General features: G+C 36.0%; 1 protein-coding gene across 1 annotated transcript in view; it reads right to left on the bottom strand.

Moving 5' to 3' along the window:
• Positions 1-26,942, bottom strand: part of LOC128673530 (uncharacterized protein) — a 38,943-nt gene that overhangs the window by 5,149 nt on the left and 6,852 nt on the right. Inside the window, exons 2-18 of the mRNA XM_053751445.2 lie at positions 16,744-16,905; positions 15,352-15,509; positions 12,869-13,035; positions 9,840-9,909; positions 8,483-8,612; positions 7,139-7,331; positions 6,128-6,265; positions 5,671-5,900; positions 4,929-5,054; positions 4,315-4,467; positions 3,462-3,637; positions 2,906-3,044; positions 2,266-2,537; positions 1,912-2,085; positions 1,368-1,544; positions 681-884; positions 73-315 (exon numbers count right to left, since the gene is read on the bottom strand). Of these exons, the coding sequence (XP_053607420.1) occupies positions 73-315; positions 681-884; positions 1,368-1,544; positions 1,912-2,085; positions 2,266-2,537; positions 2,906-3,044; positions 3,462-3,637; positions 4,315-4,467; positions 4,929-5,054; positions 5,671-5,900; positions 6,128-6,265; positions 7,139-7,331; positions 8,483-8,612; positions 9,840-9,909; positions 12,869-13,035; positions 15,352-15,509; positions 16,744-16,905 (2,912 nt within the window). The remainder of the gene's footprint in view (positions 1-72; positions 316-680; positions 885-1,367; positions 1,545-1,911; positions 2,086-2,265; positions 2,538-2,905; positions 3,045-3,461; positions 3,638-4,314; positions 4,468-4,928; positions 5,055-5,670; positions 5,901-6,127; positions 6,266-7,138; positions 7,332-8,482; positions 8,613-9,839; positions 9,910-12,868; positions 13,036-15,351; positions 15,510-16,743; positions 16,906-26,942) is intronic.

Raw genomic sequence — 26,942 nt, 5'->3', positions numbered from 1 at the left:
ACAGCACTGCATTTGAAAGTTTTCGTTTCGTTCTGTGAAAGTTGATGGTAGGCCTACTGTTGTAAATCTTACCTGACGGCAACAACTTTAGTCCGTACAGGTTGACGGCGTTCCAGGACAGAAGCCTGGGCAGGAACTCGTTGTAGATGATGTGGGAGAACTCCCCGGCGAGGATGCGGCGCGCGTGCTCGAACAGCAGGTCGGCGTCCCAGTGGGGGTTGACGCCGCGCAGACCTTCCACTAGCCGGTTGTGTTCCCTCATGAAGATGGTTTGGATAGCTGTAAGGCCCGGCTGTTCGGATGCGCGCCCGTCACCTGGATTGGACGATTTAATGGTATGATGGTTTTGGATTTTATGTTGTAATCTCGATCGAATGATGAATGAATGTTCGATTCAACAATATTATCTCTATTTCAAGATTTCACTGATGGAGGGGCCATTAATATGGTTTTTGTAACAAAAAAATGTTTTCTTGTTTAATAACTGGTTATTTACAATAATTATTCCGCCTTGCGACACTATGGAAGCTGGAAATTAATATTATGAAAATGAAGCTAAATGTAACCATACTTATATGGTCTAAATAAATTTATTTCTATTTCTATAATTGGGACCTATCTATCTATCTATCGAAAGATATGACGAAGTCTATAGTCTTCTCTGTCTATGTACTACTTACCAGCAATGAAACAGTATCCGCTGGCAGCTTTACACTCTGGGTGCGAATCAGATCGGGGCAGCAGCTCCCGGCCGCCGTGAGGATTCACGGTCGCGTTCAGTCTGCCATGGAAACCTCGCAACTTCCTCACGATGCAAGGGTTTTCACCATATACTACTGATGCGTCGATATAAGGCGTGTTCTGGTTTACTTGTTCTCTTGGTCCTGCAAAAATAGGCAAGATTTTAGTCGATTATGATAACTAGTATATTAGTACAAATATCTTTAAAATAATGTCTACTTCTGTAGGCCTTACCTCCGATAGTTGAAAAGACGCATCTAACATTTTATTGTCGAAAATAAGTTTTATACATATTCGGTATCAGCAAAGATAGATAATTTCAAATATTTATGACAATTTCGAAAAAAGTTAGATGTTGCTTTTCAACTATTGGAGGCAGATTAGGTATACTTCACCCTTTCACGGTTAAACCGCTGGGCAGATTTCGATGCAATTTATAAATAACTAAAGGTCCGTCCAGGCATCGCTCAGTTAAAAACATAATAAATTATATACTTAAACCTTCCTCTTTACTATATCTATGAACAAAACCCGCATCAAAATTCGTAGATTTAAAGAGGACATACATAGGGACAGACAGTGGGAAGCGACTTTGTTTTATACTATGTAATGATATAAATCTTTACCCAAAGTCTGTTGTCCTGGCAAACTTCTCATGAAGGGGAAACACAATCTCTCTCCGGACGTGATGTTAACTTCGGGGTAGTAATGGTCTCCTCTTGGTACGGGGAAGGGGTTGCATTCGGGGTGGACCGTCCGCGGGGAGTCGCACGAGCGGCAGTCGGGGATGGACTCGTGGAAACCTGGATTGGAATGTAACCATGTGATCATCAAGCGAAGAGGTTGAAGAAGAAAAGGAAAAATATCTCCTGTTGCAGTTTTTAAAATAATACATGTGTAATAGACAATATTTGCATTATCTTCTATCTAATTTTATGTTTAGTTTATGTAGTTATATTTTTATGTATGTAAACGTACGAAAATAAGTACGGCGGATTTATCCCATGCTTGGATCTCTTACAATCAACCGACGATACGACGGTTGAGAGTAAATGTATACAGTAGCAGGCTAGTAAGAAGTAGCATTTATGTACTTATTTATTTGTTTATTTTGTGCCTTCCCTTAATTATGGATAGATTATGGAATACTGAAATGAACAAATGTCCAACCTTTGTGAATGGGGGTCATAGTGAGCTCGTGGTCGAGGAACTGCGCGAACTGCATCGTCATGAGCGTGTAGCGCGTGTGGAGGTTGGAGATGTCGGGGTGGATCACGGTGGAGATGATGCGGGGGGAGGGGAGGGGCGTGCCCGTCACTGAGTTGATGCGGGGCCGGCTTACACCTGGGGGGAAAACACTTTAAGACATCCTGAAAGTTACACCTGGACAAATAAAAATAAAGTTACATATCATGAAAGGTACGTAAAAACTTGTGGAAAACACACGATGAAATATATCATCTGCCATTTTGTGACAAAAGTACATGTAACATGGCGAATATTTCAGAAACAGCGTTAACTAACCATCTTCGTAAACTGGCGGCAGCAATCTGGCAAAAGTGGTCAAACTCTTGCCCAAGTTTGGGTTCCTGAGGTTATTGCAATGTCCCGTGTAGGTCCTGAAGGGGCTGTCGGGGTCACAGGACCCATTGTCGTCGCACTGGGGCTCGATGCTGGGTCCGAGGTCCTGCTGCCCGATGAAGCTGCTCACGTCCACGTTTTGCAGGGAGTCCACGAATTCGTTTGACGTGCCAAAGCCGAGGCTGTCGTCGAAGATTTGACGCTTGCGACGGTTTCTATAATAAAAGAAATGTGTATTTAAACTTAAAAATATCACTTTATACTAATATTATAAATGTCTATGTGTCTGTCACGCTTTCGCGGTTAAACTGCTGTGAAACAAGAAAAAATGTCAGTGTTCTTGGTCTTATTTAGTAGTTTTTAATTATCTAAAACCGGGTAAGTAGAGAAATAGATTTGTTATTAAAGGTTATATAAGATACACATCACATTAAACTACTGTTTACTGGCGTGTGTGCGCCTACTAGCCACTAAATGGCGGAAGTTTGTCGTAAAAGTAGATACCTTTAAACATTTTAACAAAATCTGACACCAGTGTTAGCAATAACACACTCGATAATAAAACAAATACTGTTCAACTTGCCCTCCGTGGATGTTGTTAATCAGTTCGTTGGTGGCGAATTCGAAGAACAGCGAGGTGTTGGCCAGTTTCAGTGCATACTTGTTGGCTTTGGAGAAGGATGCCGCCGTTCCTACCGGTGACTTTGGGTCAGCTCCACCACCTTGAATAGGAATTTATAGGTTTAAGTGGTGTACTGCTGGAAAATTATGAGGAAAGTTTTTAAAAATCCGGCCAAGTGCAAGTCGGGCTCAAGCGCCGAGGTACGCTTTACGTAAACGCTTTTATTGTTATTTACATTATTTCGATATTTCATACTTTTATCTGATTCATCTGTGTACTTGGATACATGAATATATGTTACAGGAAATGAGCCCTAACTACCCACGGCCAAGTTCTGTGACCACACCCAGCACGGAACTGTAAGTCATAACCAGTTACTCCCACTAATCGACCGACGTCCCACCGCGCTATCTAATCAACAGCTAGTCCGTTTTGTTTTATGCACAATAAGGACTTTTTTATTGTACGGAACCCTAAAATGTTTTTGATAAACAAATCTATTCCGATTAATACTAACGGGATTCCCAGAGCATGTATTCGAGTCGCTTCCTATCTGCCATTTCCTGTTTAGCTTTCTCGAGCGCCGTGGACAGCATGTCCTGCGATAACCTCTCAGCTGCTTTTGCGCCACTCTCGTCTCTCCACGCAGTCAGCTCCAGGCGACTGTGTTGGGAACAGTGTTGTGCTGCGTTGCTAAAAAAAGTTCATGATTTTATTAATTTGGTTACATGTTAAAAGATGGTTTAATTTGGTTACATGTTAATGGTGAAGCGGTGGTGGTGTAATGGTTAAGACGCCCGCCTGTGGATCGAAAGGTCCCAGGTTAGAATCCTACTCGTGCCACATGAGTTTGTATAGCAATCTGACTCATGTATAGTAGTTTTCATCGACCACCATTTGCTTCCGGTGAAGGAAAACATCGTGACGAAACCTGCATACTGGTTGATTCTTATTAACTTGTGATTTGGAGGAGGCAATGGCAAACCACTCCATTAATAATGCCAAGAAAGTTGTTGTGTGTGTTTCATTCCACGTAATGACCACGGCCCTCAGCCATGAAGAATACGTCTATGAAGAAGAGACATGTTAAAAAAAATAATTAATTTAACATATGTTATGTTCATATTATTTATACATAATATTATATATCGGTGATTATACAACAAATTGTGATTATATCACGGCAATAGTACTTTTATGTTGGTAAATGTTGATGATGATGTAAGGAAGTTTTCATAAATAAAAAAAATAATTTATGAAAGTCGTCAGTAAAAAGAAATTTGAACTTGACTCAATGCCTCTACAAATTTAAATTTTCCGTTTCTACTGATGATTGGATATTTATCCATCTACAAAATCAATCTACTTACAGATAAGGATCCTCCTTGACGAAGACTTTAGGTTGGATGTTAGTGAGAGTATCCTCAGCCGCACACAGAAGTCCGGAGAGCGTTACTTTTCTGATAGCTCCTAACTGTTCCGGCAAAAATGATGACGGTGGGATATCGTTTTCATACCAGAATCTGTAAAAAACACCCGTTTTAATACTAATTTTATTCAAATTACGATTTAAATAACTACTTTAATTGTTTTCAGCTTATATTGCATATATACTAGGTGTGATATATTAAAAATAATATTTCACAGTTTGAGAGAAAGCGAGAGAGAGAGCAACACTGACAGTGCGATGCGCTCTGTTCTTTCTAGTTTCTTGGTAAGACGCCATTTTTCTGTAAGGAATTCGCTTTAAGATTTTGCTTGTAAATTTTCAACGTACGAAGTGTCCATTGAGTTAAACAAATGAAAATGAGTTGGTCACTACGTCTATACCTATTTCGTTTAGAAGACCTGGACTCTCCTCTAGGTTTACAAATTGAGACAGATAATATGTTTTTTTTTTTCATTGTTTACTTCAGTAACATATTTTTGTTACATGACTATGAATATCACTTCGTATGTATCAAAATGAGAGTTATAAACTTACCGGTCGCTCTTCTTAAGATTAGCAAACTGCAGTGCTAGTATGCAGGCGATGGTAGACCCGACCACTGCACCATTGGCTGCCTTCTCCAGAGCTCCAGCAATCATCAGCTCTACGTCTTCCGCGTTCCTACAAAAAAACAAAATTAACTCAACGTTTTAATCGTACTAATATTATAAATCCGAAAGTTTGTGAGGATGTATGTATATTTGTTACTATCACGCAAAATCTACTAGACGCATTATTTTGAAATTTGGTATACGGGTAAAATATAACCTGGAATAACACATAGGGTATTTTTTATCCTGAAATTCCCACAGAAGCGAATGCCCGGGGCGCAGCTAGTAGTGAATATACGTAAGAATTAAATTACGCTCAAATATTTCATTTGTTTTGATGCATATTTTTATATACCCTATAATTCAAAGATTCGCCATTATTGTTATAAGAATCATCTACATTTAATATACTTGTATTTATGGGAGAGACCAATTCATATTGCTCATATTTTACACACATTTTACCGTCGTACCGTGACTTTGCTAAGTTTTTTTATCGTTCCTTCCTTAGCCGTAAAGGGTCACATACCAAGGTCCGCTTTCCTACTTTTCCATCTCCTTTTGGTTTGACCTCGGGTAATTAACTATATCTATTCAGCTAATTTCTTCAGTAATCGGCTTAGCGATTTGGTCATAAATCGTGACAGATAAACTTTTACTGTAATATGTATTTCAATTCAACGTACTTGTACATATCAGCGAGCATCTCCACTTGGGTTCTATCGAAGCCCATCTTGTCGAAGTCCCCGAAGGTCTTGATGGGTGTGGTGGGCTCGCACATGCGAAGGGCTCTGAGGTAGGGCGCTACTCCGTGGTCTCTCGCGCGGTTGAGATCAAACTGCGCAGACGCAGGGAAGCGGGACACTTTGTGCGCGACTGTATGGACTAGGTGCTCGAGGGTTACGGTCGTATTGATCTGATTTATATGGAGAAGAAATAACGTTAGTTGGACTTAAATGTTGGCTGAAAGAGATAGGATGTTAAGGCTTTGAAATCTTACCAAAGGTAGAAGTCACGTATGTCATGCTAGCTCTATTAATTTCTATGTTGGGCAAAACTTCTTCTTCATCCCTTATCTTATTTCATTTGGGGATCTCTCATATGTAGTGCTAAGTAAAATTAATTGATAATATGGTTTCTCACCAGTTTCTCATTCATCATGGCCTTGAATATGGGCGCCACAGCCACTAGCTCGCTGTAGGCGCCGGCGCGGTTGGCGCTGGAGTAGCCTCGCCAGAAACCCAGCGATTGCAGTTTCAGCTCTGCCTTGGCCATGCCCACCTATTATTAAATAAGGTAACATTGTGTAAGATTTTATGATGTTTAAACATATGAGCGTGAGCAATAGAAAGGTGATTTTGGAAAAGGTTGCCTAGAAGAATTTTTTCACAGACATACTATATACATACATAGGTTGCCCTTTACGTATTTAATTCGATTTTCAAGTTAGCAAATGTATGTTCTATTTTACGTGCAATTAAGGGTTTTGTGTGCTGTTCTTAAAATGCCCTTGAAATGAAAGCGGATGTTTGAATATAATAGGTAGCTACGTACTAAATGCAAATGTAATACGTCTACAATACCTACGTATTATATTTGCGTTTATGCAGCTGCGCTTGACGCTTTAACTGAAGAGGTATTTTATGTGTTTTTTTAAGTCTAGAAATGACGTACCATATGTAAATTGTTTTAATGTATCCGGTAGGTTCATAATGATATAATATTTCCATCATGTCATTGGGCTGGTCCTGTTGCTAAGTTTTTTTTAATAACTGCTCAGAAACTCACAAGACCACAGCATTTTTTTTTATATGTGTTTTTTTTCTAAACAATGTCGATTTTGTTTGAAACCATTAACCTGACCACTAATTCTATTTTTAAAATTTACCTCCAGCCGTTAATCGGGAAGTAATTAAGCTATTGTGATTTTACGAAAGGAGTGTGGAACCTTAGACGGAAGCACGTTCATTCCTTAATTATCATCATTACTTGACTACTTACCTAATCTAATTGTGTCAAGCAGAGCTGAATTTACCGATTATGTTAATTCAAATTTGTCTACATTTTGAGAAACCAAAAAAAACATGACTTGGCAAAACGTGCTTTCGGTGAATAAGTATTATTTCTGTGAACCCCGCGCGAAAGTATCCTCACCTCTCCCAGAAGCACCGGCAGGAACTCATTGTAGGTGATGTGCTGGATGATGGCTGCCATGGCTCGCCTGGTCTCCAGGAACAGTGTGACGTCATCCCAGAACGGATTGAGAGCGTACAGTTCGCCAGCGATGCGGTTGTGTTCCGAAATTAACGCTTTGTACAGGGGGGCTGTCGGTTTGTTGTCATTGCATCTGAAAAAATTTAAGTAATATGGTGAGTTTTATGATTGAGCCACACTGTTGATATTTTTGGCATCAACTAAAATTGCTGTCACATTAGAAATATTATTAGTATTTGATTTGATATCCAACTAATATTATAAATCGAAAATATTGAATACGAAATCTATTGGACGGATTGTTATTGTATGGTACACAGGTAGAATATAATATACGTGGCGAATCCGACGGACATTGCTGCTTTTTCAACGATTTCAAATGCAAAGGCGTTTGAGATCGTTGATGGTGTCTAGCTAGCAGGCATGAAACCCTTGAGACTGTTGACATGGATCGATAAATATGTAGGACCTTATATAAAAAGAAACGACATCTTATAAGAGGAATATGACGCCATACCAGACATAGTTCATTAGACAAGCACATTATTACCAGTACTTATAGCTTATAATCAGATGCTTATGCGATAAGCATGTAAACAATACATAAATACTCATGCAGTCGATATCTATCTATACGAATCTACGACTCATAAACAGATGTTACGATTGAAATCGTGAAGGTACGTGTCAAGGCCGGCGGATGTATTTGCATACAATCCATTTCTGTGACGAGATAGGAATCCCATCTCCTCACATCATTAGTAACAAGTTAAAAGGATATAGGTAAATGTCCCTAATTAATTCTTGTCTTGAACGTCATGAAGAAGCATTGTTCGTATTATTATGACCTATTTTGCATATTTTCCTGTAGTTGCGATCACTTCACATGCAAAGTTCATATGCACATATATCTAGAATATAGTATAGTCTAAGAAACATCGATGACGATTTCTCATTTACCTATTTAGAGATTTTAAAAACCAAGTTCTTAAAATGAATTCTTTAAATGCAGTATGTAACATGATATTCGTTTTCTTGTAATCCCTGTATATGACTAGACGTTGGCTATAATCACATTCAAAAAATGTAAAGCCTAATTTACATTACTATACTAGTGGCATGAATAGTTTTCGTCAAAAATGTAAGAGTAAAGTTCAAATTCGTCGTAAAATCATTACTTGAAATTTTAACATTAATATGTGAAATTTTGAAGTAAAGAAATTTATACACATTTTGATGTCACTATTATCGTAATTAAAATTAAGCTTAAGGGTATGTACTCACTTATGACAAGACGCGACGTCCAGCTTGCCAGCGTCATACAGCCGTAGAGAGCGCAGTTCTTTCTCAGCGCTGCCGTACAGCGCGGAGCCGTCGAGGAATGCTGTCGCCAGATTCAGTTGCTCACGACTTTCTGAAAGATTTACACGTCTACAAAATTAATATGAATATTGTATAAGTGTACAAGTCTACTTGTAAAACGTTAACAACCTCGCAGGATTAGAAAGCTGACAGCATAAACAACAACGTTTGTTCTATAACATAACCCAATATATAAGATAAAATTATATTTTTTATGTTTACTATTGTCCTGTCGCTTGCATTGGTACACCTACGTTTGCGCCTTCGGGTTCCCAAATTCCCAGCAAACTATAATGTTATTAACATTGTATTATGGAAAACTTTAATACTTTCTACTAAAATTCGCTATCTATTGTGGTATAATCTGCTAAAATATATATATTTTTTTTTAGCTGAGAAATAAAAGAAATTAATAAAAATGTAAGGTGACGCTAGTCTGCGAGGAGTAACCGCCAAAGCGTAACCACTTTTTTTATATAAAATAATACATTGTGATCACAAGAAATTAAAAAGTAGGTATATATTTTAATTCTTCTGTAGAATATACTATAGTTATAATATATATTTTTTGATAAAGTATTACATAATAAAGGGGTTACACATGTACCTACGATTTGTATCGAGATCTGCATACGAGTATATCGTCGTCTTAAGACGTTGTCACTATATGAGTGCTAAGTTAAAACAGTGCTTGAATTTAAATAATGAACGATTGTGTCAACGTTACAAAATTAAGACCACAATCAGAAACCAGTTGCGAGCCAGCTTTTCCTAGCAGCTACATTTCAAACTACTTTGCATTCACTTACCGTGAAATGGTTTAAGTATTTAAATGCATAATTATCGTGAATTTAGGTCATAGTATGTGTAAGATAAACATTATTAAATTCAATATAGTGGAGTAAGTATTTACATTTATCTGGCTTTACTTAAGAATAGATTAACTGGTCATATTTATACGCAATTTCAGTATTCTGATTAAGATAAAAACTAATGCTTCTGATATGTTTGTAGAATTATATCTTGTAATTATAGAATGCCTGTACAAGGCTACTAAGAGATAAATAGTCTTGGTAGCCGATGAATAACATTTTCAATGGGGGTAGTCGACAAACAGGTTGTCGGTCGTAGAATTACAGTCAAATCTTTAAAATTGTAAGATTTTTTGACCCGGACTTGGCGGCTTCAAAGCTCCGAAAATAACTGAGAACACGAAATGTGAGAATGAGATTTTTTGGCGTTACTTTTACGTATTTTGTAAAAATAAATTCATAATTACCAAAACCACAAGAATCTATATTTCTGGATGGCGCAGATCGGACGTATTCGCAAGGGGATCCCTGGCATTCCTGTAAGAAAAAAACGTTGTTATATACTGGCCAGTACAGCGACTTCTAATATAAGTAGGTAGGTATTGATAGTTTGATCCTTATGAATTAAGTTTAGACATCACAAACATGTTTTCATGTGTATGTGGGTGGGTGTACAAGTTTCCTAAAAATACTATATATTGCAATGAATACTACCGATTTTATATTTGTAAAATTTGCAAATAAAAATATAAACATAAATAACATTCGATTTTAACAGTACAGTTTATAAATATTCTAAGAGGAAAATTTTGCATATATACCAATTTAAGTGCATACCTAAATTAGAGTATGCAGATGTATCTTAATTGGCCTGTTGGAAGTTACAATAATAATGCAGGTTTTATTAGGCATAACAACTATGTACATTTTAGTAGGTCACTAGCTTACTATAATAACAAGCTGTCAATTTCATATGAAACTATTTTAATTGGCCTAAATGATTTAATAACTTCTTGTAAAATGATATTTAGTAGCAGCTTTAAAAAAACAAATGTACAGTCAACCGCATGTCAAGATACACTGCATGGAACTTTATGCAAGGGTCATAGGGGCGAATTTGCAATGCTTTTAGGTAGATTTACAGCACATGCTGTTGACTGTACAAACTTGTATTTAGTAGAATTATTTTGATAAAGTATCTTTGGCCTGACAATTAAGGATCCCTAAGACCATGAAAAATGGAAAAGAAAACTTAGAATAGTGGCTCCAGCCTCCGTAGCTTTATGTCTGGGAAACAAACGGGAAACTGATAAGACAAGAGAAATGTGACAATGATACACTGAGTACATTCTATTTCAATATATAAGTAGCGCTTGCGTGCCATCGCATGCAAATTGGATTACGCAAGAAAATAACTCCATTGAAGTGGATTATCTTTATTAGTTTGTCATGAACAATGGCCAAAAATACCAAATAACTTTCACCGTACACACAGAATACGTAATCCACATGACCGTATTCCAAAATCAACATTGTGTAATATTCATTAGTTTGGCTCTGTCAACAAGCTGAATGGTTGAGACGTCTGTTTGTGTACGATGAGAGAGCATTTGTTATAATTTTTCATGTCGCGGTTTCACCTGCCTACTTATTGCATTGTTTAGATGCGTTTCCGAAACGAATGATATTCGCAAAAGAGCTGTGTAAATTGTGGAATGTATTTGTGTTTCTTTCTGAAGTTTACAGAAACGATTTTAAAAAGAAAATTTTTGGCACAGTGGTCTTGTTATGAAGGTTAGCTAGGTGCCAGATGGTCAATTTCGGATAGCTACTTCGACAAAAACTATTTTACAAACTTAGAAACGAATATAAATCTTTTATAGATATTATACAATTATTTATTGCCATAGAATATGGTAGTTTTAGATACTGCTATCTATTTCATCTATTTATATTCATCAATCATATACCATACAAAGTATATGCGGAATTGCTAGAATTTCCGCCTATAGGTAAGAAAGGTAGGTACATCTACTTCCTAGAAAACGGAACACGAGTAGGAATGCACGCTCTATCGTGAAACTATATCTACTACAATCACATTTGACATTTTGATTTCTGATTCCTCTACCACAAATCTAATTTGTTTTTAAATACAAAAAAGAGGTAAATAAGAGTACTAAATTTACAAGTTGAAGAAGCATCGGATAATGGTACATAAGTTTTATTTAGCATTTTCTTAATTATAGCAAGAATCATAATTGACACGTACCTAACTTCGTTAACTAAAAATACAATATTTAGGCGTCAAGTTTTAGCTCATTGGGTCTCGAAACAGAAATACCTCGTATGGGACTTGGCTGAGGCACTGCTGCACCTCAGGATACACGTTGCTTTAAATAATGATTCTGAAAATTGTTACTATCGAGAAACATTATAAATCTATGCACTATATATCTATATAATGGATGATAAAATCGCCGATCCAATTACAGACAAAGCCAGTTGAGACGAGCCCATAGGGATCAGCATTCTCCCAGTTACCTCACTTTCACTGCCGACGTAACCTTTCTTCGTACGACCTCGCGCACTAACGTCCGACACGACACAAACATTATGCAATTCGTATTCGATTCATAAGATTCCAATTGAAGCATTACGACTTGTTACTTAAGCCTACTTACTGAAGCAAAGGTAATGACCGCGATTATGTTTGATTGTATGTATGATCAAAATTCTGTTGTCTTTTTCATTTATTTCGTCACGAAACAATATTGTCATTAAATTTGAAGAGAGATGAAGGAACGTACTAAACATGCTTGTATAGAATAAATCTTCAATGGCTATGAAAGTATCCTTAGAATTTGGGATCATATTCCATTTTTTAAATATTTTTTATAATGGCGATAAGATGGTAAATGCAATGCTTTGGCTAATTAACACCAAATATATATTTATTACGAGCCATAGAAGAAGTGAGTTATTATATCAATGAAAATTAATTTGGTCCATCTTTCACCAACATTGAAAAAATAAAAACGATTCAGTAAAACGTCTAGGTATGTAGGCAGTTTAATAATATGTCTAGTACACTGTCAGACAAGTCACTATATTTAGCCAGCTAATTTATCTCAAGGCGTATCTCACCTTGATATTCAAATCAAATTGCGATAAGTGTATACCAAATACGTTATTAGGTTATTAACAATCCTCAGTCTCGGCCAAGTTCAAGTTGGACTTGAAAAATAATCGAGCGATGCATGATGTATTGCAACACCAAGTTGTAATATAAAAAGACTCATGTATATACGCCACGAATATTGAGACAAATGTGTACAGAGAAGGCATTGGTTTATTTATGAATGTCTAGATATGTCACTACGTATATAGATATCTGGTGTTATTATATCCATAATATCTCTATCTCAACATTGTTTTGTGCCAGGTGGTCATCGACTGCTATACGAGTATGCTTAGACAGAAAATATTACGTTACTTTGTTCCCGTTGGCAGTGGCAGTGAGATCTTCAACTAACAGCTGGCCCCAGGCGGCCAGCAAACTCGTGACGTAGTCGTGGTCGGCTGGCTGCGTCAGCTGAGCGGCTGCGGTGATCGCTAGCGGCGGCGGGGGCACCCGCGGTGGCTCCATGGGCTGCGATATACCTACAATCAACACATTTTGATTTCAATTTTTTATCAACAAACTCAGGCACAATAGATAGAGCTTGTGGTTCCGCCCCAGAAAAGCAGAATCTTCCAAATATTAAGATTATATTTCACGCTGGCCAGGGAACATGTGAAGATGAGAGAGACTTAATCAAGCACAATAGGCAGAAGAGAAATTAGTAAGTACTATTTTTTATATCTAAAGTTGAACAAAATAGAGGGGTAAAGCTATAGTGTTTAGTTAGTTAAAACAAAAAAAAAATACGAAGATAGGTAATAAAAACAAAAATTTGGGAACAACTAGGATTTCGACAGGAGGACTATACAAATGATAATGTTTCACATTAAAAAAGTTGCTAGGTATTTAAATGCAAATGATACTAATATAATGTTTGCGACCAATCGTCTAAAGTGGCATTTAGCTGTCTTAGTATAGAACTCGCTATCTATATTTACATTTTATTATCTGTCTTCTGCAAACTATGGATCTTTTTGCACATATGTCATAATTTATAATTCAAATGCACAACATGTGCATTTGGTTCGTAGTAATATTAACATAATGCAAGAAACCATGTCAGATGCTGGCTTGATGTCGTGAATGATGAGAGGCGTGCTAATGGTCTGACAACCAGGGATGTCGACGAAAACGTGGGAAGGACCCTAGGCTTCAACGCCTACCGGCTGCGGGAAAAATCGTGAGAACGTTTAGATGAGAAAGAGAGATACAGAGCGAGCAAGAAACGACGTCAGAGGTCGCATGTGGGTTAAGTTAAAAACGCTAACATCATGTTTTAAGGATCGGTTGCATATTTTGAATAGGTACTTGCAAAAGATACGAATAGCAATTTTTAATAGTAAATTGACGAGACGACTTTTGCAATGATAATTTATAAAGCATGTACATGTTTTAACGACAGTTGACAAAAACAATTTACTAAAAGTGTTATATCTATAGCTATAACCTTATGTTATCAAACTTCTAAGTAGCAGTCACTGTCTGTACATTTGCTAACATCTTCTAAACTTTGTACCCCTAACTTTTGATGCGGTTTTCAACATCACAAATCCGAGTATAGCCGGGTGTTGAACTAGTTAAAATTTTGTGAAATAAGTAGGTAGGTATGTATTTTTAGTTGAATTGTCAAGTTCACATGATTACCAATTCTGATTAGGTGTCAAGAAGTCGTGACCGGCTGTGAAGTTTGACAGTTCTGTTGGTTATTATCACACTATCGGAACAATCAAATTTTTTTTTCTGGTTGTGTTGTGATTCACTATTGTTTGTTTTTTGTATTTTTATTATTTATTATCGTAGTCATCTGGGCAGCAGCACTATAAATACGCATTTCTAAGAAATTATGATATCACTGAAATATGACAAATAACACATTAAATTTAGTCAATATATATTATGTACAGTCAACCACTATGCAACGGTAATAGGAGCGAGTTCGCAATTGCAACAGCTTCGAGTGGATGTATGCTGTAAACTGTACTACACCGATTAAATTTCTTCAGTAATGTATTATATATAGCGATGTGAAAAACCTTCAAGCGCTGTTTTGATGCAACGACTCGACTAGGATGTCACTGTTGCGTTTGATTGACTTTAATTGCATAATAAAGATGAAGGCACACGATTTGTAAGCTGTCTGCAATGATCATTTAAAGTGCGTTATAAACGTAATTACGACTACCACATTGAGATTGCCAGTTTAGAACTTAGTTATTTGGGGAATTCCTCAGATTTTGGTTAAGTACCTAATATTATACTAAATTTTATTCCATTCCGGTGTATAAAGCGGTGTTGGTTGAATACTGATTCATCTCTAGAATTACCTCTAGATTATTAACGGAACATTTGTAAATTGTAACCACTGTTTTGGATTATTTATTATTTATCTCCACTATTATTTGTTTCCAGTTCGTTTGAGGTTGTGACACCGCGAAGCCCGAGGTTAGCGTAAAAAGTAACCTTAAAATTTTGTAGGACTGGCTATGATCTTTTTCTGCCGTCCTAGGGAGGTCTTTCATTTCTATCCGCTTAAGTTATATCAAGTGAAGAGTAGTGAGATCATCATCCCAGGCAACTCCCTCTCCGCCCCCAGGGTCTGCGCCTGATGTTGTTGCATACTTTGCCGCATGATTTATTGCAAGTGAAGGTTAGTGAACTCTCACTGTCAGCAAAGTTGGCTAGCAATAGTCTCAGGTAGACGTTCCCTCTCCGCCTCCAGAATCGGTGCCTCACGTTGTTGCATTCCCTGCCGCATGATTTACCCCAAGTTAATGGTGGAAGGTTAGTGAACTCACCGTCAGCGTAGTTGGCTGGCAGCAGTCTCAGGAAGACGTCTCCCCGCCGCCCCCAGGGTCTGTGCCTCACGTTGTTGCATTCCCCGCTGGCGCTTCTGTACTTGCTCGGCGGGCAAGGAATAGCGCTCGCTTCATCTAGCTCCGCTGTGCAATTTTGTCTAAAATAATTACAAAATTACCATTACAAAACTAAGCCATAGTTTTGAGTTCTGTGTCTCTTGATTTCGACGGATACTGTGTACAATTAGCTAGTTATAAACAATATCCATGTGTTGTGGTTGTTTATGTTTTCTTGGCGTATGGTCCCGTCCTAGAATAGGACCACTCCAAATCCTTCCATAGATGGCGATGACCAAGCGAGCGTAAGTGGTAGGCTTACCAGCTGGAAGGCAACAATAGCATCACCAAATAGGGTTGACGTCAGGCAGCCAGCCCCGGTTGTAAAAGCTTAGCCAAATCTTCAAAATTTAATGGTTAATATTGTTAGCGCGCAGCTCCGAACGTAACCGGGCACACGCGAGGATAACAAAGTTGCGGTAGCTTATGTTCGACATCGAACTATATTTATTTCAAATTTCATCATAACCAGCCCAGCGATTTAGCTGTGAAAGAGTGATTGACAGACAAATTTTAGCACATATAATTTAGTGCGTGGTAGGTAGTAATAACATTCCCAAGTAATTTATCGACATCCAAGCTGCCTGGAATCCGGTTAGAAACGAGAATATATATTAATGGATAATATCTCAACAAGTTGACACTTTGACTTCGAGTTAAAGACGTATGTATAGTTTGAAGTATATAGGGTCAATTTTATTCCGGAATTTGGTCTGCTAATTTCCTCCGCGCGTTCCTAAGAAAAAGGAGATCGGACAGACCACGTGGCCGTTTAAGCGCGATCATGTGCGAACCCAACTCGCACTTGGCTGGTTGTTTAAATTTTGAATTATTTATTAGTAGGTAGATAATTATTTAATTATAGAAGCGTTTAATTGAGAAACAATGTCACTGCTGAAAAAGAATGTTTAGACAAAGCCATTAATTAATTTTCTTTAACAATAAGTACTAAGTAAGATTTGTTTTTGCCGTGTAAGTTTATATTTGTATAGGTACCTACTTCGTTTATGTAGATATCCTTATTTATATACGAAATTGGATTTTTATCAACAATATTTTTTGTACAGCTGTATATGCTTAGACTAATAGTATTTTTATTGACATAGATACATTTTGATTTGCATTAACAATAAGTACTTATTTGTATAGCTGCGTTAATATTTTACTAAAAAACGGAAACTGTTTACCTATGCAGATAAAAAGTAAGATTCGTGTATGTTCTACTAGAATTCCGAATTTTCCTATGGAGGTACGAACGTTAAAAAAAATACTTACATATCTCGAGCACCCTGTAGGTATTTTCTTTCTAATGCTAAAGCCTCACTAACGACCCTTCTAAGGTCACTAGGGACTGCTTGAGTGACATCTGATTTGTTTTTCTGTGCGAACGTCTGTAATGTTAATACGGCCGTTGTAAGCAGTAGACTCCACCTTAACCTGGAACAAAGGAAAATATACATTAATGTCATAATTATATCGAATATAAAATGCATTTTGCATAGAATGTTTAAACTTGTATAACCTTCAAAGGTTCTTAAACTTTTTCGAACAACTGACATAGTCAAATTCAAAGGTAGGTATAGCAACCCGTTTTTATGTTCTTCCTTTTTATTAAGCCGAATATTATTTATTTGCTTTACTTATGCATGGCCAGTATTTTTCAACGATTGTTTTTTTTTTGGTGTAGGTATCATGGGTCGTCAGATTATTTTAGAATTTTAAATAATTTTACATACCGTAATTATGGTGGACAGGAATAAAAATCCTTCTGATCTTGTTTAGAATAAATATTTAGTAGATATAAAAGGTTTCTGATGCATTGAACTGATGCCAAATAGAAATAGTATGTTATATACAGTTATGTAGCACAACGTATTATTGATCGTGTGGATAATAAGGTGAGTCAATTACCTAGTTAAGATACAGTAAGATGGTAGTAGCAAGTGTTTACTAAGTAGATACTTTTATACACCGCCATTCTTTTAAGTCAGCATCCAAACATAAGATAAAACAGTCTACAAATAACAGTTCTAATAATAAATTAAGTCATTGACTATTGATTACACACAGACATAAGTTGAGCTTGCCACATTGCATGGGACAAAACAACTCATCATTCAATGAAGAATGCCGTACACCGTCTCATACATCAAAACTTACATAGATATACGATAAAACCTAATGAGGCTTAGCCGTATTAATTATATCTACCATTGAGATAATGCTCAGATACATTCAATGTAATAATAAAAAGATTGATCACCAAGTTACAGAACAAGTGACAGTTCAGGAAGTATAAGTTTGTTTAAAATAAAAATTTATGTCTCGATGCTTGTAATTCTTTTCTTCATGTCAATCCCGGAAAAAGCTATAGCTACAAAGCGACAGACGTGATAGAAAATTTTGTATGCCATCAGGTAATATCTTGACAGGTTTAGATAATTAATATGGAATTCATTTGTACAAAGTTATTTATAAAACTGCGCAAAGGCTTGCTGCCGCCGGTTTGCTAAAATATTAGATTAACTAAAGTTGTTTCTTGCTGATCTTGTCACCAAACCACGAGTGAACCACACATTGCTTTCATTTTTATCGGAAATCTAATGACACTTACTGAAGGAAATGACGGAACACTTTCACAGTTCATGTCATTGACGTTGTATAAAAAGTTGATCACTGATTGAAAAGCTAAATTATTGCTTCACACAAACTTTGACCTTTTGAAGCGTTAATTAATTGTACTATGCTTCAACGATAATAATTTTGCCATTCACTAATTAGCAATGAGAACAATAGTAGGAAGTAAAGGTAAGTACTCCAACCAAATGACGTCTAACTCACTAAACTGGTTTTGTGTACATTTTAAAGTGCCATGCAGTGCAGTGCTAAGTAGATACAATTTATATTTGATAAAAAAATACTAACATAAGTATTCATGGTCGTGGTGAATTCAAATGGATTGATTCAAATGGATGCAAGTGACAATGATGATAAAAGCATTATAGTGATTAGATCGATTCAAGACAAACTTGAATTTTAGAATCTTTCGTACTATTTATTTTTAGTGCTATTTAAAATAGATTACGTTAGAAGTTCTAATGTATTTTTTAAAGCAAATATGTAGTAACTAACGTAATAGTTAAAACTCGTAGTAAAACCGGTAAGATTGCCAGCTGCGCGAACTCGCTCAAAATGTCAAAGTAGCCACTTTCACGCTTCATAAAGCTCTGTGGTCTCTTAAATTGTACAGATTGATCGTAATATATTGTTATATTGAACATAATTCACATTAAAGTATCGATTTTATTGCGATAACATATCACGCGTTTAAAGTGAGAAATTGAAACAATATATCAAAAACAGAATTGCGTTCTGTAATTAAAAACTATATAATAAATGTAATAAATTACGTTTATTAACGAAAAATATTTTTTGTCAAAACTTACACATTGTACCTACATAGTATGACCCGGGGAACAAAATTTATTTTATTTGATATGTACCTAATTCTCTTATCAAAATTGAAGCGCAAAAGTAGCGACTCCTTCTAAGTATGTTTCCCTGAATACCGAGAAACTTTTCAACATTATCAAAAGTAACTTCAATGTCAATCGGGAAACGGTCAATTGACATTATCAGAGCGAAAGCGCATGGTATTCGACATTCGCCAACAATACGTGACCGCAAGTTCGTACGTTTAAATGGATATCATAGCATGGCTATGTTGGACAAGGTCATGACGCGAAATTAAGCAACAGCCTACTGGTAGCACGTAAGACGTGACACGACACACAAGACTTCATTGTACGGACTGCGGCCTAAAACTGTGTAGTACCCGGTATTTCTGTAATCGAGCCCGGGGTGTCCTCTCCTCACTGTGGGGGAGCGCTGTACTGTCAACAGCATGTCAAGTTATGTACCTATGTATTATGGATCTTTATGCCGCGGTAATAGCGGGTTAGCAATGAATTATCTAGTGTAGCTTCATGTGTTGTTGATGTACAGTCAACATAAAACGTGATGAACTTTTGCCGGCAATATAGATACAGTATCACATCCTTATGCCTTGCGGGGTAGACCCTTATAGAGCCAAGAGTACTGACATGTTGCTAGCCCAGCGCCTATGTGAAAAATCTCTTGTTTATAGCCCTTTCCTCTGATTGACTTTTACAACCTGAGGGGGAAGAGAATCTGGCACATTCTATGTTTTTCTTTCGTTCAGATCAACGTAAAGACTACACGTACACATAACACAGGTTAATTCGTAAATACGTAACATATATATAGATATAGATATATGTTACGTATTTCCTAATGTGACAATATCAAACCTATAGAGGTTTGATATTCTATAGAGATCATATTTGTACCTCAGCTAGGACAGGTATGTAGCGCAGATTTTCAGCTGAAGTTATGGTGACTAGAAACTAACGAGATGAAAAAAGAATCCCTGTGTTGCGCGTAATTTTTATCAGTCTAATTTTATAATCTAATTTAAAATGAAGATAATAGATTTCTATGTATTCACTTTTTCACTACTTTTCTAAATTTTTAAATAAGTAATTAATATAAAAAAGAAGATCCAGTGATGGCCAAGACCCAAGCTTGGGTTTATAAAAAAAAATATCACTATATTTATCAATTTTAAATTTATTACCGTACCGCAGATTTATGATACATATTTGTTAATAAATGACATACTATTAGGGAGTACCAAAGTCCACGTAAATTTAATTACTCTACAAGGTCAAATATAAACCTGTTTTGCGAGAGCTTATAAATGGTTTGCAAAATAAAATTTAATCAATGCTGTATGAAATATACTCAGGGCTTGATTGTCGTGTGACATTCCTGATAACACACATATTACATATTAGAGGTGGGCCAAGACCTACGCCTGGTTAAAAGTATTCTAATAGTGTACCAAATATCATCGAAATCCTTCTATTCAATTTTGCGTGATTGACAAACATTCTTATTCACAAATTTAATTAATTCATTGTGCATAGCAGGTTAACAAAAGATGGCAAAAGTACATATAACTCTAGGGTTTACAAAGATTAGGATAATTGTATAAAATTTAAATAGTCATAAAAAAAAAATTCTTCACTTTCGAATTTATACGAGTACTACCTGCGCCCAGGGGCTTCGCTCCCATGGGAATTTTGGGACAAAAGTACTCTATGTGTTATGTCAGGTCATATTCTACCAGTATACCAAATTTCATAACAATCCATCCAGTAATTTTTGTGTAACAAACGTAAACGCATACGTCCTCACAGACTTTCGCATTTATAATATTAGTAGGATATTAGGAGTATTTGACGTATCGTGCCATAAGGACATTGACTGCAAAAATCATAATAGATTTTTGCGGCTAGACAAAAAGCTGTAAAATTGGTGAATCGGAACAAGGAGTTGATTGGAACGCGGTGACCTCACGAGCCGGACACCGGGCGACCTTTGCGTGGAGACGAGCAACATCCTGCACGTATTGTGATATATACTATACAATGTGTATGTTCTTGTGATATTATACTTTAAGAATGGGTTGCACTTTAACTTTAACCTGCGCAAAAAAACGCAAAGTACGCCATTTTATCTAAACGTCAGCGGCGCGCAGGTCAAAGTAAACATAAAAGTTGACGGTGCGTGCAACTAACCCTAATATATATATAATAATATATTACAAGCTTTTATTTAACTTGCCCTGTTGTGTATGTTAGTGTACCCACACTGAAATACAAGTCAATTCTTGCAAATTAAATTTCGAATACACTTTTCGTTAGGATACGATTGTGATCTCAGCATCAGCTCTCGACTAGGGAACTCCTCAGCGGTTAATAATCACGGTCCTGAAATTTTATAGTTTCTATTTCAATGATTGTAATGAGCAATACTTAACATGGCACAAGATCTCTCTGATGACAATAAAGGCTTGTGTCAAAAATGACATTGTCACGATTCTCATTCGGTCATGTACCTAAGTACAACATGGTTATTTTTTGAACCTTTGTCTTTCCATGTATTGTATAAGTTTACATTTTGATACTAGTCATTACATACGATAGTTATTGTAGTATACTTTTTATTTAGAATCAAAATACAAAGAGCGGACTGGGAAGTAACATTTCTAATATTTTTTGTATCCATTCGCAGACATTTTTTATCGTGACCAAAAAAGTTTAGACAAAGGTGTACAATTAGGAAATTAACGATTTACAACCTATCGGCTTTGTTAAGATGACGCTGTTGATAGCTATAGTCTTGGGACAAATATAATCTTCAAGAATAGGCTTGTCTTCGATAAGATATATAGTGAACAATGATGAATACATTAGGTAATCATGTATGTAGGTAGATGAATGATAAACGCTTTTGGATAGTGTACAGGGCGATTTTTAAAACACCAGCAACCGACGGTTGGTCGACGAGTTTGGTTATATAATTTTGAGTTATGATGAAGTGGACTCAACGTGTCATCTATAGATAAAAAATCCCCTTTGTCCATTTTATCTTTTTCACTTCGGAACGTGTTCCTAGTCACATTCTCGGATGTGACACCGGATAATAATAAGACCGGATTCCACTTCATCCATTGTCTTGTTTAATTGTTAAATGGAGAATAAATATGAAATAGATTTTTGTGTACGATTTCGTCTTTTATATGAAGCTACCAATATATTCTAAAACTATGAATCACTGCTCGATACAATAATCGAAAAAAAAAAACGTATTTCAACAACGTTTATGGTGTAGTATAAACATGTTGATTTAATCAATCCCTTAAACTGATGATATATCAGTTTATTTACATTTTATATTAGTAATTAACGTACAAAAAATATAAATAGTAAATAGCAATTTAATCTAATCAAGTTCCAATTGTAATAAAAATCTTGATATTAAATATTTGAGTTTCATGAACAATATTTGTTATTTATCCACCATGTAAAAAATGTTTAGAAAAAATGATAAAATAAATTCAATTACTTATCACATTTATAGGCATATACACAAGATTTTCACATTTATAAAAAAATTGTGCAAATAACCAAAAAAAGTGCAATTAATAATAACATTATTTTATTAGAAGATTTCGCGTGTTAACGTTTCCGCGTGCGCTTGCGTCGGTGACGTAACAATCATGTTTACGTTTACATGCGGGTCTTGGGCAAGAGCCGGCATCACGTGAACCCCCCGTTTGTTAACTATGCAATAATGTATGTATGTAAATTCTGGCCGTAAAGACGTGGGAAGTGGCCGTGTATGATATATAATTATCATGTGTGGAGAAGAAGCAATGTTGTTGAGATGGTGCAATGGGAACCGTGTAAGCTCCAATTTTATTATAGAATTGGTTTTTCCTTTGACTTCACCCGGCTTTTACTTCTTCCTAGATAAAAGGCCTAGATATTTTTCCGGACCCCTAACTAGCACTAGAGTATATGAGGTGTAAAGTAGTGAATAAATTTATTTTCGTATTTGTAATATTAGTTAGGATCTTTGCTTACATAACAGTAAGCAAAGATGAAGTCTAGATGCCTTGAGGATTTTTTTATATTGAAGTTAAATTACTAGAAGTCATAATTTAATTCCCTAGAATTACTTCATCAATAAATGAAGTATGTAAAATTGATTAATCAACATCACACGAAACAAACAAATAATAATAAAATATTAATCATCGCTGCATGGTTGCGATTCGACATGCATTAAGATATCTAAACAAAAGACGATCGTGTAGTAGAGCTATAACACAGCAATAACTCGTGTTAAGAACCATAGGTAAACACCGATAGTCCAAATTGCGGAAACCCAAGACAATCATGGATTGGTCACGGCCGATTGCCACCTAGCATCGAGCAGCCTCTCACGTGATACTCCGCAGCCAGTGGCGTAGCGCTGTAGGGTGCCCCTCGAATTGTGGGAATGATTTTCACAAAATCAACAAAGGCGTTCGATTATTTATAAAATTAAATTACCTTTTAGCTAAAGCGAGATGATATGCACGATCATAGCCGCCGATCTTCCGGCTATGCTAGTTATGTTTCATGGAAAATCGTTGAGCGTTGCAAACATTGTTCCTCAAACTAACGCTAAAGTCAAAATAATTTTCTTTTGTAGAATAGAAGGACACCAGCAACTGTAAGAGCCACTGATTCATTGCCCTGCGAATCACTGACGAGTTAGATCTTTTGCCACAGTACCCTGTAATTACACTGCTTCTCTTATCTTTCATTTAGAACACCAACAACGCAAGCAGTATTGGTGTCCCGTAGAAATGACACGACTGATACGACAGTACGTAGCTACGCCGCTTACTCCAATATAACCCTACCGAATTGCATTGGACATCGAACGAGCAGCGTGAATATTGGATAAAAGTCCTCCACCTCACGGCAATTAGCCTGACTCTTGGTGTGGCAACGAGTCTTGCAAAACTTACTGAGGGGAAACACGGTTACCTAATCATTTACAATGCTGCGCCGGCTCGTTTTAATGTGTGATACGCCGGCATGTGTCTACGGCAATACGGCGTCATCTTAAGGCCTAAAGACAAGTACATCCCATATATGCCATAATACTCACTCACGTAGATACCATTGGTTTACCTAGGTTTTATCCTGGGATTTACTAAGATCTTCTTATTCATAATTACTACCAATTATGTTTTCATGAGAAAATGCAAAGACATTTGTCACAAGATTCGACTAAGCAGCTTTATGTGTCAGAAGGGGGTTCAAAGTGGAATGGCGGGACATTTTCTCTTTTATTTAATGTGTAATTTGGTACTTTATAATTAAGCAGATAACCAGATTTAATTGATTAAAAAATACTCATCCAAACGCAATATTTAAAACAGGATTTTTGTACCTGAATCTGGTTCTTGTTGTTGTTTATTTTCATTGACGATCGTAAATAACGATGCGTTTAAGATTTATTTATTATGTCAATTAGGTTAATTTTATGAATATTTGATATCAACTTATCAACCGAATTAAATACAAAAGTACTGCCTCTTTAATGTTAAATTTAAGTGGTCATTCAGATAAGACCTTGAGCTAGAGGATCTGGTACAGTCAGCAGCTCGTTGACCCAAATACTGCAAATTCATTGGTACTGCCTTATGCAGGTCCATGTAGGATTATTTTAGTTTCTGTTGACTGTACGTGATGTCATTAAACTTTATGATTACTGTCGAATTAAAGATGAGTTTATGACCACCATTAAGTCGTTATCGTACAATCGTGGTCGTTACGTGCACGCATCTTAACAGGAAGCCGTGAAGGAAGCTGTGATGATCCGTCTGATTGCTTACAAATCGATGACGACGGCTAAAACTATAGATACACTTGGTGCCGTAAATGTTAACTCGATAGAGTTATTATTTATATATACAAGTAAAATCGGAGAGAAGAATTTAGAACAATGCTGACGCTCAGTACCAAACCATAATAAGGTTAGAAGAAAGAAAACTACCTTCTACAATGATGGAGATTAGATTAGAGATTGTTAGATTAAAATGAATAACATTTTGATTAAATCACAATAAAGTGTTTCCGATACACGGCTATGACACGTGGAATTTTTTTGAAATTAAACCATAAAATTTTGAAGATGCAGCGTCACGACCTGTTGTCTGCCTGACGTAAACCATTTTCGGGAAGGCTGTTATATTATCACTCAAGAATCAAAGCCATCAGATGCCTCATAACTGATAAATACAATATTTACGGTAAGGTATCCACAGCACACTAAATGATGCTCTAAAGAAACACTTTTGATTTATCAAATAAACAAGAGGATACATATGTAATTGGTTATAAGGAATACAAAAAGTAGTTATTCACAAAGGTTTTAATAGACAACTGAACGCCTAAACTTTCTCACGCCAACAATGTCCCCATATTAGTGGTCGCATCGCTGGCTATTAGAGCCGAAGACACGGTAATCTTTGTAATCGAAGTGTCAATAGTAATTACATAACCCGCGATTGCTTTAGAAGGAACCACGTGATGAGGTGACAGGTTGCTCAACCTGATAGTACATTATTGAAAGGTACGTTCTAACGAATGATAAACTTGCATCTAAAAAGTATATAGTTCGTAAATTACCTAACAGAATAATGTAAATACACAAAAAATATTTAATAGATTTCTAAATATGAATGAGAATTCTGAATATACTTACTAAAATAACAATTACCATATTATTTTAAACCTATCTAATGTGTAAAAGAAAAAGTTCGGAAAAGTTATGATTTAGAAGTAAACACGTCATTTACTGAATGAGAAGGCTAGTCCGGTGAAGGAGTTGCTTTTGTCGCATGAATTTGATAAGAAAACAACTTTTAACAGTTTAATATTGATCACAGATTTGACCGAGTTAGATATTTTTGTCGGTCTATACTGCTACGTTGTACAATGATCAATTTCTATTATGTAACTAAATAACAAAAAATGCTTTCAAAGCAGTGGGACGTAAATAGCTGAGAAAAAACTAAATACATTGGAAAAATCCATTAAGGTCACATATAAAATTCCCACAGTCAAATTCATTTGATGCTCCAATAATTCTGATTAGATAAGAATTTCATAATGATTGGACGTAAACTTTATAGCTTTGCCGAAGCGATATAAAGGAAGAATTCAACAAAATTTTATCACTTGAACTATAACTCCTTTAGATTTTGATAGGCCGATCACGATTCTCATCAAATTTTACATTTAAACGTAGACGTTTAATTTAATTGTGGCCTTTAAGTTTGTAGTAATAAAATAGTAGCTTTTAAGAATTACTTTTTGTATTTTAGTTGGTTGCATGTGATAATTGTAGTAATATGGTTATTGCCTGGGATATAGCTAAAATTTTCGTCTTTTTTGTTCTTTTTTGTTGTTGAAAAATATATGTACCCATCCAGCTAACGTGAAAGAATCATAACCAATCAAACAATAGAAAAACATAATAATTTGGTAACAAATAAATAATTTACTATATGCCTCTGACGGACGTTCGAATTAAAGGGCACCTTTATAATTAAAATCAAAAATATCTTTTGATAATTTTATATACAGTGCTTGGAAAATATCACACCAGCTTAAATTGTTCTATAGTCATTTGACTATAGTACTCTTATTTAAGAGTAGTTGTTTGTAGTTTATAATTGCCTTGTCGATAGTTTAAGATAGTTGATTGGCCTATAATTACTTCCTACGCGTAGTCGTGACCTCTGTACACACGACGGCACATGTGTGTTATGCGGTTAAGTTACGCTACATCCGGATAGCATGCACTTTGTTTGTCAACTGGTTACTGCATATATTCTTCTTGTTTTCTTGTGCTATGGCTTCATAGTTCGCCAAAACGATGAATTTGACAAATTAAAAATTATCGCTTATAATAAAATATTAAACGAGAAATGTTTATTTTTTTTCTTATTTAACAGTTTATATATACAGAAGTACAAGATA

The sequence above is a fragment of the Plodia interpunctella genome, chromosome 11 (genome assembly GCF_027563975.2).
Source record: "Plodia interpunctella isolate USDA-ARS_2022_Savannah chromosome 11, ilPloInte3.2, whole genome shotgun sequence".
NCBI classification, from domain to species: Eukaryota; Metazoa; Arthropoda; class Insecta; order Lepidoptera; family Pyralidae; genus Plodia; species Plodia interpunctella.
The sequence above is the reverse complement of the archived record's forward strand: the minus strand, read 5'-3'. Positions and strand labels throughout refer to the sequence as shown.